At 38.9% G+C, this 14513-nt stretch overlaps 1 protein-coding gene across 5 annotated transcripts in view; it reads left to right on the plus strand.

Annotated features, from left to right (window-relative positions):
* Window positions 1-14238, plus strand: part of sipa1l1 (signal induced proliferation associated 1 like 1) — a 197508-nt gene extending 183270 nt beyond the window's left edge. For 4 of the 5 annotated variants that reach the window (XM_008103800.3, XM_003214519.4, XM_062968088.1 and 1 more), the window contains 5 exons: window positions 3335-3557; window positions 6988-7134; window positions 8387-8501; window positions 10130-10208; window positions 11042-14238. In XM_008103800.3, coding sequence (XP_008102007.2) covers window positions 3335-3557; window positions 6988-7134; window positions 8387-8501; window positions 10130-10208; window positions 11042-11185 — 708 coding nt within the window. In that variant the 3' untranslated portion in view covers window positions 11186-14238. The remainder of the gene's footprint in view (window positions 1-3334; window positions 3558-6987; window positions 7135-8386; window positions 8502-10129; window positions 10209-11041) is intronic. The other variant, XM_016991867.2, reaches the window with a different exon arrangement.
* Window positions 14239-14513: the final 275 nt, after the last annotated feature.

Consider the following 14513-nt stretch of genomic DNA (forward strand, 5'->3'; position numbering starts at 1 on the left):
AGTACTAAATAAGTGGAGATGAGAGAGAGGGCCTTCTTGGTAGTGGCTCCCCAACTCTGGAACTCGCTCCCCAGAGAGATTAGACTGGCTCCTTTGTTGTCCACCTTCCACTGGAGTCTAAAAACATGGATGTTTCGGTGCACTTTTGAGTGAAGAGGCCACCAGCCATGTATCTGGTTTTCAAACTCTGCTGCACTTTATTATTGCCCCCATTTTATAGGTACAGTAGAGTCTCACTTATCCAACATTCGCTTATCCAACGTTGTGGATTATCCAACGCATTTTTGTAGTCAATGTTTTCAATATATCGTAATTTTTTGGTGCTAAATTCATAAATACAGTAATTACTACGTAGCATTACTACATATTGAACTATTTTTTTCTGTCAAATTTGTTGTATAACATGTTTTGGTGCTTAATTTGTAAAAAATCATAACCTAATTTGATGTTTAATAGGCTTCTCCTTAATCTCTCCTTATTATCCAACATATTCGCTTATCCAACGTTCTGCCGGCCCGTTTATGTTGGATAAGTGAGACTCTACTGTATTAGTGTTTTAACGTGATCGGATCCTTGTCCTTCCCCACCCATCTCAATTTTACTCATGGACTTTACTCAGAGTTTGTGCACTAATCACCCTCTGTACGTGGCAATTGATGTTTTGGTTTTAATAATTGTCATGTTATGTTTTATAACTATGTTATTATATTGTGTTTTACATTTATGGACTGTTTTTCTTATGTAAGCCGCCCCGAGTCCCTTCGGGGAGATGGAGGCAGGATACAAGAATAAACTTGTTGTTGTTGTTGTTGTTGTTGTTACTACTACTACTACTACTACTACTACTCTAAAAGATGGTCAGTCAGCCTCTGCTTAAGAAGGAGACTCAAGCACATTCCGAGGCAGCAAGTTCCTCTGCTGAGCAGCTCTTAATGTCAGAAGGTTCTTCCTAATGCTTAGGTAGATTTTCCTTTCCTGCAATTTGAATCCATCTCTCTATGTCCTAGCCTCTAAAACAGCAGAAAACAAGCTTACCCCATCTTCAGTGTGATATCCTTTCAAATATTTAAACATGGCTACCCCACTCAGCTTTCTTTTCTCTAAGCTAAACATACCCCAGCTCCCTAAGCTGTTCTCCTGGGCTTGGCTTCCAAATCTTTGATCATTTTGATTGCTCTTCTCTGGACACCTTCCAATTTGTCAATATCCTTGTTGAATTTTGGTGAACACAACGAGACACAGTATTTCAGGTGAGGTCTCACCAAAGCAGAATAAAGTGAGACTGACTTCCCACAATCTAGACACTATACTCCTATTGATGGAATTGCTTGATTCCAACATAAATTTGACAAGAATTTAACCTTCTTGATTTGAGAAGAAGGGAAAAACTAAGGAAGGTTTAGGGGACACCCAAGCTATCTGTATTGTTACGAAGAGCCAATTAATCCACTTTTCCAGATTAGACAGGCTATAGAATCACAGTTTTCCTTTTCAGTTTTATCTTAGAATATTGCTGGGTGGCAGAATAACATTGCGGACCAGGAATTTGGGGAATTTCCTTCATCATTTGACATTTTATGTCTTAAGAAATCTAAATGTCAGTTGTGTCTTTTTTTTAAAAAAAACAAGGGTTTGGGGGGGGGGGGTTTGCTCCCTGGAACAAATTTTTACAAGGGAAGAGCCGGGGGGGGCAGGGGGTAGAGCTACTTCAGTTTCAGTGAAATTGGTTGTTGCATTCTGAAGTTGCATCAGTCTAAAAGCAATTTCATTTTGTCTGTGTTATTAAGATGTAATTGGGGCCAGATATTGATTATTTAATTTGTTTAAAATACACTGTCCATCTGGGAGCTCAGGGTTCTTTTGAGATGAATTGGAAGAGGCTCTGAATCTTTCTGAAATGTAGTATGCCAGGACAGCCATAGGGAAATGCTTTTGTACTGTATGACAATTAGGGTGTTTTTTTTTACCTTATCAACTTTCTGTGGCCAATATGGTAAATAACAAAGGTGTGAAATTTAGTTAATGTCCTGTCTGTGTTTGAAATGCCTTCAGGGCAATTCTTGATATAATTCCAATTGATATTTTACATTTTTAACAACAGAGTAGGTAATGCCATTGATTATATCTTCTGTTCCTCAATTTATTGTCCCACAGAATGTGCCACTATATTTTAGATCACCCAGAAAGTGATTGTTTAGTTATCGTTCTGTCAATCTATTAGTTTCTTAGATGTTCCCTTAACTGAGGGAACAATTGTTATGGGGAACCACTAAAAATGGTCCTCTTTTGTTGAACATTCGGGACCATCCAAATAGGTTCTACCTTTTGAGTGTGTATCAGGAAATTGTCAAAGGCTAAATAAGTACTGTAGACTGTATTATCTGTTGGGTTTTTTTGAGGGGAGGGGGTTGCCTTAAGGCAGTGGTTCTCAACCTGCGAGTTCCCAGGCGTTTTGGCCTACAACTCCCAGAAATCCCAGCCAGTTTACCAGCTGTTAGGATTTCTGGGAGCTGAAGGCCAATGAATCTGGGGACCCACAGATTGAGAACCACTGCCTTAAGGCTACTTTTAACTGGAATTGTCCATCAGCCTAGAATGACCTCTGGCAAAGTGGGTTGGTATGATAATGAGTATAGGCAAGCCAAAAAGAATGTAACTAACCATGGCAATTAAAGTGGGATCAAACTGCATTAATTCTACAGTGTAGATAGACCTGTAATTGAAAACTGGTTTTGATGCACTGGCTTCCTGATACCTTACCAAAGTTATAAAAATGTGTTAAGAAAGAAAAAGCTCAGTGGAAAGAGTTGAGTCTCATAGCCTTGGAAGGGACCAAAATATAGTTTTGGAACTTTATTTCACTAGCTTTAATCCCACGCACTTCAGCTGATACTTTGTGTACTTATTTAGCAATACTTTTGAAAGTGAGGTAGCTATTAATTTGAATGATTCACCTAGTAATCAGGCTTTTGTTACTGGAATTACCAGTCTCAAAACAGGAAATCGGGGAATTCATATGTGCTGTAGCAGCAAGCAAAGCACCTGCTGAGGATATGATACCATCAAAGGTCTGCACAGGAACAATTCTGAATGGTGGACTTCTCTGCTAGTAAACTATTTTCCCATATAAAAACTTCAGACATTTTCCCTGCGGAATAGAAACCTTCCCGTTTTTTTAACAGATTATAACCTGATTGTATGAACGTAAATGGACATGTGTGCATGTATGCATATGTTTTTATTGGATTTTATTTGATTTGTAGTGGATTTTAGTTGAGTATGATAACTCAACTATTACTGTACATGTTCTCACATTTCTTTTCTCTTCTTTCAGTCTCCATTTCCAAGCACTCCTACCTCAAGGCGTGCCTTGCACAGGACTCTGTCAGATGAGAGTATTTACAGCAGTCAAAGGGATCACTTCTTCCCTTCACGAGCTTCTCTTCTGGACCAAGCCCTTCCAAATGATGTCCTTTTCACCAGCACATATCCTTCTCTCCCCAAGTCCTTACCATTAAGGAGACCATCATACACATTAGGAATGAAATCTTTACATGGTAATTATGTTTCCAATATCACTGTAAATAAATTGTATTTTTTTCTATTGTTTTTCTTGTCTTCCTTCCGTCTTGTTTTGTTCTATGGACTGAGGGTAATCAAGCTTCCTTCATAATTTTAAGTTTATCTCTGTGTTGCTTTTTTGAAAAGATAGAATGAATATCTGAATAATCGAACCGGGGGGGGGGGGGGGGGGCAGGAATGAGCTCTTTCAGTAATGAAAAAACTTTAATAAGATTAATCCTTCCCAGGCTCCTTTCTTGGTTCGTTTTTCCAGTCATCGAATAGACTAAGTACAATATCATATTCAAGCTCTAAAGCTCAGGTCCCCATTTTCCAATCATCTGGTTGGCTCCTGCCAGGCCCGTAGCCAGGATTTTGATTCGGGGGGGGGGGGGGGGGGCTGGGATTTTGCTTCATGAGGGGGGGGGGGCTGAGTTGGGGGAGGGAGGATCTACCCAGCAAACCTTTTGTATTGTTATCCCAACACCCCCATGCATATGGGATATATTGAGCATGGTGATCAGATCATGATATCAATAAACATAACAGTTTAAATAATAAATGTAAGGCCTTTTTGCGGACCACTCTGAGAATTTCGGGGAGGGGAGCTCAGCCCCCCCCTCCCCTCCCCCCCCCCCTCCCCCCCGGCTACATGTCTGGCTCCTGCAGAATTCTGAAAAATGTAGTTTAGGGTGGAACCTTTGGAATTCTCAGCCAGAGAGATCCTCAGCTTCCCTAAACTACATTTCCCAGATTTCTGCAGAAGCAAACTGGGTGATTGGAAAAATGGGACCTGCACTTAAGAACCCTAATGTGATATCATCCTTAAAAGCCACTGCTGCCTGCTCCACTCCAGACACACATTTTCTGACCTCCCAGGCTTGTGGAGGCAGAGCAGCCCAGTAAGGAGGAGGATCATCACATGATGTGTTCAATTAGCTGGAGTACAATGTTGACACCATCATTATGAGCCAGCTATTGGAAAAACAAAGCACAATGTCATTTTCATCATTGTAAACTGGATAGCAGAGCATGAATGGCAAAGCTATAGTTTTCTGATCCTGGATTGGCTTTTTCCTCTCACACACACAATGTATTGGTTGAGGTGGGGAGGATGCCAGGAGAGGATCCTACAATGCTCTACCTCCCCAGTACTCAACTTTTCCCCTACCATTATGCAGCACTGTGCAGCAAAGTGAGCAGGGAAAAACAGGAGTAGATCCAAGAAGACCTACTGTTCCTTGGATAGCTGCGCCCACCCTTCAGTGTCACCCTTCCAATATCACATTCCAGGAGAGGATCCTGGAAGACTATAACTTTCAGATTTTTGCTGCTCTTCCCATGTCACACAGAAGCAGACCAGAGGACATCCCCAGTCCAGCTCCTGAAGTCTTTATGCCCACTGCAAAATGTCTGTGAAAAACACATATTTTTCAAAACCCATCTATGAACAGGAAGAAAATCAATTCAATTATTTGTTGTTACTTGCATGGTCAAATAAATTTAGAAAACAACTTGCTAACTCTTGTACACATGGACACATTCTGTCTGCCATTTTTTAGTAATTTCTATTCTAATATTGAAACTATGCCATATTTCATCACTACTGCATACAAGACACACCTCCATTTTTGGAGAGGCCCAGTTGTATTTTTGCTATTCCCTGTACGATAGTCACACCCTTTATTCACTCACCTGTGCCTGAGTGAGTGAATAAATAGCGTAACTCAGTGGGTGAGGCTTCGTCTGCCGTGCACCACTCTTCTCAGAGCATCGGGGCTTCCCTTGACTAGCAGCCAAGGGAAGCCCTGTACCTGTGCACCGTTTTTACCACGTAATAGTCGCCACTGCATAATAGTTGTACCCCCTTTTTTCCTTGAAAGATGCAACTATTATGCAATGAAATACAGTATTACATTGGGGTTTTTTTCTTTTGGTCTTCCTCCTATTGTGTTTTAGTTGTCACAGAATCTGACAGGGTTAATCACTCTGAGCACATTAATCCAGTGCCCCTAGCATATGCTTGGCTCTTATTATATGCAATACATAATTGAAGGTGATTGGTTTGACCTATAATACTCCACATAGCTTGTGCCCCACATACTTGAGAATCTATTAAGAACTTAACAGGTTTTAAGTTCAGCAATGTTCTTTCTTTTGACCAGATCACAGATATGACAAATCCAAGGAATTTGTTAGTGCAAATAACAGTATTGCCAGCAGCTTCCATAAGTCTTCAAGATTTTTCCATCTGAATCTATACTCATTTTAAGAAACATTACAAAGCATTCTTATTAGATCTATTTAATGTGTTACCAACATTTAATGTTTGGAAAGCTCTGCTTTAACTCCTTAGAAAACTTGCTTTCTAAAGGGATCTGGGCTTCAAGAAGAAGGTTATTCATGTTCAAAAACTATGGTATCCAATTATATTCAGTGAATGGAGTTGGCATACAAGCATAATAACCTGCACTCAGTTATTATGCTTGTACGCATACTTTTGGAACTTCATCTGAACAAGCCCAATATCTCTAGATCAATGGTTCTCAACCTGTGGATCCCCAGGTGTTTTGACCTACCACTCCCAGAAATCTCAGCCAATTTACCCGCTGTTAGGATTTCTGGAAGTTAAAGGCCAAAACATCTGGGGACCCACAGGTTGAGAACCGCTGCTCTAGAGGCATTTTCTATCCTCAAATATATAGGCCTGTCCAAATGTTGGTCTCAACTGGAGTAGATTTTCTAAATCAATACAAGTTATGTGAATGCTGACTTAGGAAGCTCCTCTTGATTCAAAGTCCAGTTAACAGTTGAATATATGGTATAGATGTGTGTGTGTGCGTGTGCGTGCCTGCCTTCAAGTCACTTGTTGACTTATGGTACCTCCCATGAATTTCATAGGTTTTCTTAGGCAAAGCAGCTCAGAGATAGTTCTGCCAGTTACTTCCTCTGAAATATAGCATACTGTATGGTGCTCATGCCAAATAAATTTAATTTCTCTGTCAATAGATGTGTAAAGCAGCCATTGAAATGGTTAAATTCAAGAAATGTATATTCTTACACTTCTTGAACTCCTCTTCTCTACCTGTATCAGTGTTTCCACTTGTTTTATTCTACTTTGGTTGCAGCTTGAGTGGGTAATGTTTTTAGCTAAGTTGTTTTTCCTCATGAAGAACAGGAAGCCTGCCAAGTTCATCCTGCCTTTTGTGGAGGAGAAGTGTGCTTGCTCCACTCCCCATTGACCAAAGGGACACCTTAGGCCAGCATTCTGCTAATGTTTGAGTAGCTCCCATACTTAAATCGGTATTAAGCCAAAAGTGGGCAGGCCATTTATATAGAATGCTTGTCCAGTTTAATGTCATTGTTGGTGTTTATTTATTTATTTTCCATGTTTTGTTTTGTTTTTTGCATTCTTTGTTGCCTTAGGAGAGTTCTCTGCCTCTGACAGCTCCCTCACAGATATGCAAGAGCAGAGGAGGCAGCCCATGCCAGACCCAGGTCTTATGCCCCTACCCGATTCTGCTTCTGACTTAGACTGGTCAAACTTGGTAGATGCTGCCAAAGCCTTTGAGGGTAGGTATTTGCCATGCATTATTGGAGAAGCTCCTCCTTTTAAAAAAAACCCTCGTTAAGGAGCTTTTAATAACCTGTTCTTATCCCTGCATAGATTGTGCCAGTTCTGAAATCCAAATTCTTCCATATTGTTGGATTCCTGCCACTGTCATGTTACTTCCACTCCTTTAAATCAATTGTATGTCCATTTACATTCTTGTGTTGCTATTTTTTTAATTAACTAGATGTAACATATCTTCATTGCTTTGCTGTGGATCTGAGTCTTTTTAGTTAATCCTTATGCATTTAAAGAGACCTGCATCATTGCCTTTTGCCATAGAGGCAGAAAAAAGGTTTCAAAAGGAATTGGATCTTAGTGTGAATCTTTGATCAGAGTTTGAAATAAAGCATCAAAATGTCAATTAAAATAAAGTGGAAACAGGCAAATTGTTCAGTATTGAAGATTCACATAGGAAAGTCTTGAAAACTCACCTGAAACATTTTTCTGCAGCCATGTTAAGTAGAAAATAGTCATCTCCCCCTTTATATTATTGAATTGGTTTCAGAGGATGAACAGAAGGAGGAAATATATTGCCACTGTCCTGTGAACTCTGCACAGTTGCTAGTCAAAAACAACAACAGTGTTCATGTTGGGACCTAACAATAGGTTAGGTTACCTTGGAAATGAATCAATGTGGGCTTCGAGTTTGTATTCAATCCTTCTTGCGAGGAGATTGGAAATTTACACTTGAGTTTTCAATTTTCAAACACTGTAATACAGTGTGTATCTTAAATTGTGGTTAATCTTAACAAGGCAACTTTACGAAGCTCAGTGTTGTCTGTTCCAGTAAACTTTAATTCAGCCTAACGCTGAACCTGTGTGACTATAAGTTTCCAGTTTTCTTGACATTGCTGTGACAGAGAAGAAAAGAGAACTGCTGGTGAGCCCAAGTTTTGCTCATGTAATCCTAACTGGTTGTGTGTGTTTCAATAAAATACTGTTGTCTTTTACTAGTTCTTTTGATTCCAGGAATGCCCTCCCGGGAGCAACATGAGCAATTCACATGTAATCTTAGGTGTCATCACTTACTTGGTTTAGTGTTAGAAATGTTCCCCTTGCCATTCATGTTTTCCTGTTTTTTATTCTTGCAAGAGAAAGGCTTGTTCTCCTGCTTTAAAGGCTTGTTCTCCTGCTTTAAGAGAAAAATTAATTATTTTGTGGGATGTACATTCATTTGTTTGAGTTTGTTTAGTTTTGTTTTTGTCTCTCCAGTTCAGCGAGCCTCATATTTTACAACTGGTGACGAAAACCACAGACCTGTCAGTGTTGCTTCTCATAATGATCATGGCGATGACCAGCTTTCTGCACAGATGAAGCCTTACACTGGGTAAATAAAGTGTTGAACATAGAAATGTAGGATATCACACATTGTTACAAACCACAAAACATACAGTGTAGGGAAGTATAATTCAGATGGTTCTTTTTCCCTAGGCGGATTTCAGACATTCAAGAAGCTGATATTCATCATTTTAACAATTATTGCTTTGTTAATGTCGAATCATGTGTATATTCTAGATATGAAGAAATAGGAGCAAGGGCAGTTATTTTCAACTTTTTCCCCTGGTGCCTTCAATTCTGGAAAATTAAAAGAAATATTTTTCCATTGGAGTATTTTGGTAATACAGTAGAGTTTCACTTATACAAGCTAAACGGGCTGGCAGAAGCTTGGATAAGCGAATATCTTGGATAATAAAGAGGGGTTAAGGAAAAGCCTATTAAACATCAAATTAGATTATGATTTTACAAATTAAGCACCAAAACATCATGTTATACAACAAATTTGACAGAAAAAGTAGTTCAATACGCAGTAATATTATGTTGTAATTACTGTATTTACGAATTTAGCACCAAAATATCATGATGTATTGAAAACATTGACTACAAAAATGGCTTGGATAATCCAGAAGCTTGGATAAGCGAGGCTTGGATAAGTGAAACTCTACTGTATTTTAAAACCCTTGTCATTGTTTGTTTACAGCACGGAACACAGCAAATTAGGTGTTTTAAATATTCCAAAGTTTGGGCTACAAGTATATTACGATACCCTAAGGATGGATCCATCTTGAGCATAGAATTCTGTGATTCTGTCCTCAAGATGGATCCACTCTTAGGGGATCTTATATATACTTATAGCTCACTCAGACTTTCCCAAAAAAGTATTCAAAATGCCAAATTTGTTGTCCTCAAATGCCAAGTTTTCCTGAAAGTGTATACAGCTGATCTAAAACTCACTGAGGCCCAATATAAGCATAGCCCATTCATATGAATTGCCTTAGCCCTGGTTAAGCTTACAAACATAAAATAAAGATGTTTTGTTTCCTGTTATTTCCCTCAGAACATAACAGAACTGGTGAAAACAGGTTGTCACCTTGCAAAAAGAGGAGCTGGACAATTTGCATTATTTTTAGTGTAGGTATAATACAACCATAATTTGCTTAGCACAGTGGGTTCAGAACAGACAAAAGATTGTGTTCTTCTACATTGCATAATTAACCTACATGAGTTTAGCGGCAAAGGATGTGGTAACAACCACCAGCCCAAGGAGGTGGTTTTTGGTTGGTTTGTTTTTGAACAAGCTCAATAAATCATGGTGAGCACTTAGCAATGATAATGAAACAGAACCATCATGGTTGCTGATAGCTCTGAAAACAATGGTGTTGCTATTACAGTTTGGCCTGCCACGGAAAAGGAATGCTGGTTTAAATGGGCCATTCTTTGACTCAACAGGGCTCTTTTGCTCTCTTATTCTTCCTATGTACAGACATTACATTTTACTAGAGCTTGGAAAAATAACTTTTAGGGGATTCTGGAAGTTATAGTCCGATATATAACTTTTCTCAATGCACTGCATTATCTTTAAGGAAAACAACCCCATTACTTTCCTGCATATGGTGGTAAAGAAAATGATTGGTAATAAAAGCTTCTAACTTGATAGCTATCTCATTCTTCTGACAGAAAAGAGTCGCCTCCTCTTGCTTCTAAAGTGAACCAGCTGGAAAGTATGCTGAGAATGCTGCAGGAAGATTTAAAGAAGGTAAATATTTGTACCAAAAGAAACACTTTTGTTTAAATTCCAGGTTATAGCAATGTCATTATGAGCTCTAATATGTAATGTTCTCGTGATTTCAAAACATGCTCTTCTGGGTTTTTTCCATTGTTAACCCAGTGCTGTTTTTAACCCTAAAACTAAAACTTTTAAGACAGTGGATGAAATCAGAGAAGGTATGTTCAAAGCAAATATGATAATAACTCCTTGCATAGAATACCGTGGTTGTTTTTTATTCTTTACTAGCTGTGCCCGCCCACACGTTGCTGTGGCTTATGGGAATCCTTTGTTGGCCAGGTGGAATAGCAGTGAATAGCCTTGCAGCCTCAAAGCCTGGCCTTTTTCTTTTTATAGGAATCCTTGTTTGATGAGCTGAAATACAACGGAATAGGCTTGCTGCTTGAAAGGCTGGGTACTTGCGTTCTAAGGGAATGGTTTTTGGGCTGGTAGAATTGCAATGAATAGTCTCACTACTTCAAAGCCTGGCTGCTTGCTACTTAGGGGAGATCTTGCTTATTGTCCTCCAATAAGTTTCCCATTGACTAAGGAGAAGTGCTGCCCATGGAAATACTGCCATTGGGTTGATTCTTTTTTTCAATTTTAACCAATACCAGTGGGATTTCTGTGTCATAGGGAGATGGATAGAATCCAGAAAAATGGGGATTTCCTTGTGTTGAGTACAAATGTCAAACCATTTCAAGCACGTAATAAATTAGAGGGCAAGAAGCCAAGGCAAGGTGGAAATAAATGCAGGTCTTACCTGATAATCATGGTAGAGTTCTTGACCAAAAAAATCCATGTGCCCTTTTCTTATCTCTCAGGAAAAAGAAGACAAAGCCAACCTTCAAGCTGAAGTGCAGCATTTGCGTGAAGACAATTTACGGTTGCAAGAAGAATCCCAGAATGCCTCTGAGAAACTGAAGAAATTTACTGAATGGGTTTTCAACACAATTGATATGAACTGAGAATGGCACACATGAAACAAATACATTGGCAAAAATAAATAAAATCTCTGTAGTGGGACTGAAGCTTTAATACCACCCTAACCATGACCTTTGAAAGCCTAGTCAGAGTGCTTTCACATGTTTCATACTCTGATTACATGGGGTTTTGTTTTTTTGTTTTTTTTGTTTTTGTTTTTTGCATCTCTGCAAACACCCAGATTAACAATCATTATCTGCCTTTTGTAGAAAATAAGCAAAAAGTGATTTTAAAGAAAATAAAAAATTAACCGCTAAAATGTGAATGTCTTTATTTTTTTGCACATTCTCTTTAACTTTTCTGTACAAAATGACATGGAGAGTGGACCAGAATAACTGTCCATTTGCCTCTATTTATTTCTCTTCAAGACTTTGTATCGGTTTCAGATTAATCTGCTTTATTCTTGCTGCTTTAACAAATATTACAAGTTCTAGAAGACTAGAAAGATGTTTATTTTGCTGCTTCCTTTCTGTTGTTTCACAGGAACAAGATGATGTTTTGGGTGCCTCATTAATGATTTGCACTTCATCACCTGTAGTGCTTTCTCCCCATTTTTTGTATGGAACCATTGCTCATTGAATGAGTTTGTGTACAGTCTAGCTAGCAGAAACCAGATATGGCAAGTTATCTTATTCCATTCTTGCACATCTTTCTGGAATAGTACTTGCACATGGAGATGAAAGAGCTTCCAGCTACATAAAGGACAGACAGCATTAATTTGGTATGTTCAATTGACATCTTTTCGTTGCTTTCTTGAGAGAATCAGTGTAGTTTTCAGAATGGCATCTTCCTAGTTTGGGACTTTTCTCTTATCCGTTCCTTTTTAAGTCCATATTACATTTGAACTTTCCTAAACACCAAGAGCGCCAGTCCCTATATGTATCTGTAACTCTAAATCTACTACGACACTAAACTTCATTAAAGAAGGAAGCTCTTTGGTTTTGTCTGCCTGCCAAAAAAGGCTTCTGACACCTGGCTATTGCTTATATCTCAGGCACATTTGCACTGTCTTCCCCTAGTTACACAGAACTAGGCATCCTGTTAGTGACCTATGCAGGCGTAAAGACAGTATGTCCCTGCATATGACTTCTTTAGCTGTTGCAGAAGATGGTATCCTCTTTCTCCACATTGACCAAAGCCCCACTTGCTCACTGTTTAGTTGCTACAGACCACCTTCCCCAGCCCAGTCACTGGCTGTTGGAGACCAGGGAGAATCAGCATTTGGTTATTTCCCCTTAACCAGACACAACATGATCTCAGTTGACCTTCCTTACCCACTGATCCATGGCCTGAAAATATTCCCTCTCAAATTCCAAACCTTGATTTTGCCATTTTATATAAATAATACCATTTGGCTATGCCATTGTATATAATGGCGGGGAGGGGTGTTCTGGAACCAAACCCCTGAGGATACCAAGGCTCCACTGCACATCGTCTGCCAAGTCCTCCAAAGGGCCTTGGCATATTTCACCAGATAACATAACCAGGCTGTGTCTAACTGTGGAGACATAGCCAGATGTTTCTGTTATTCCCACCAAGCTGGCTCCAAATGTCCGGAGGAAACTGCAGCAATTATAAAATGAGTCCAGTGAGATGTAACATAATTCCACCTGCAGAATGTTTACACTATGCTCTGCCATTCCCTGCCCAATTCTAATGCACACAGCACAAGAGAATGGCACAAGCATCCTTCTATGTACTTTGCCTGAAAAGGACCGTCGATTACTAGTTGCCTTCTCACTAATTGCTGGATCCATTAACGACAATGTGGCAAATACAGGCTGCAGCTTATAAATTGCATAATACTATAAGGATGCACACAGTGATATCTGTGCCTGAATACTAGCAACTTCTGTGACATTCCAATTTTATTGTGGTATTCTCTTTTAGGACCCTACTTATCAATAAGAAGTTAGAGGGGCAGTTACTTGCACAAGCACAGTATGAGTCCCAAATTCACAGAACTGATATACTGTATACAGTTTCATCTATTATTCACTTAGGGCCTTCTGTACAAGCTACACCCTCTTCTTGGTACCTCTGTTGTTCATGCAGTTGAAAATAATAGGCTGTGCTATTATCCATGGTTTCACGTATCTATGTGAGCTTCAGGAATATATTCCCCACAGACGGGGCTGTACTGTAAACTTTTAATATCTTTGCTTTAAGTGCCCCAGGTAAAAAGACAGTTGAATGACTCATATTAACATGAACAAAGTCATCCCTTTCTTTATAGAATCAAGGAAAGAACCTGTTCTCTTGTTCTTTGTGTGGATTTTCTAGTAAAACTGGCTTACATGACATGTCTATGGGCTGGGAAGTTAACTTACCATGAAATGTCACATCTTCAGGAATACACTCTGAATATGGGGTTGGGGGGAAACATCTGTGTGCTGCAGCTTGCCTAAGCTTTGTTTCAAGTGGCATGATGTGAACCTAGTTCATAAGCTCCGCTGCATGCATCCACGATAGTCTTCCCTAAACATTCCCAGATCCAACAGTAATTGTCTTATGTCTATCCATTTCATGAGCCCTCCTTTGTTCTCTGTGCTTCAGCCATCTTTCTTTATTAAAAATCTCCTTAGCCTCAGCCATCCAGTCGTCTTCCCCTTCACTGACATGCATTCTCTTAATTCTTAATAACTGTATGAATCCACATGATTTGCTTTGACCTAAAGTTTCATTTGTGTTGACAATGTAGTTGGGATGCGTTTCTAATATTTAGTCATGAAAGGGGATTGGTTTGAAAGTATTTCTGGAATGATTTTACAGAAAGCTAGAATGTCTTAAGAGTTTTCTTTTTCCAGTAACTTGTATGAAGGAGAACTATATAATGCCTGATGTAATTTGTAAATGGGAAATATTGCTAACATCTCTAAGTATCTTGACTTATTTTTTCTCTCTTTAGTTTTTTTTTAAAAAAAACATGTTGGGACTTTGGGCAGACTATTTATTAGAGTTTTGCAACAGAGTTCTTGTATGAAGCCTCTGAAAGGCTACTTGTAAAAAACTGACAATAAAATTCATTTTAAAGGTTCTTCTAGAAAGAATACTCTTGTTTGATTTTGTTCTTTGAATTTTCTTCATGTGAAAGCCTCTCACCATCAGAATTCATACATTCACATCAGAATCCATAGACACAAGAACTAAAAAGTGATTTTAATGCATAATTCTAGTACATACACCATTTTGTCAGCTTTCATGTCTCCTGCTCTATAATTTAGAACATTCCCATTTATTTGTGGCTTTAAAATAACTCTTTAATATTCATTTTGCTTTTTGATGAAATATTCACCACCGATGAGCACTTAT

The sequence above is a fragment of the Anolis carolinensis genome, chromosome 1, assembly GCF_035594765.1.
Source record: "Anolis carolinensis isolate JA03-04 chromosome 1, rAnoCar3.1.pri, whole genome shotgun sequence".
In the NCBI taxonomy this organism is placed as follows: domain Eukaryota; kingdom Metazoa; phylum Chordata; class Lepidosauria; order Squamata; family Dactyloidae; genus Anolis; species Anolis carolinensis.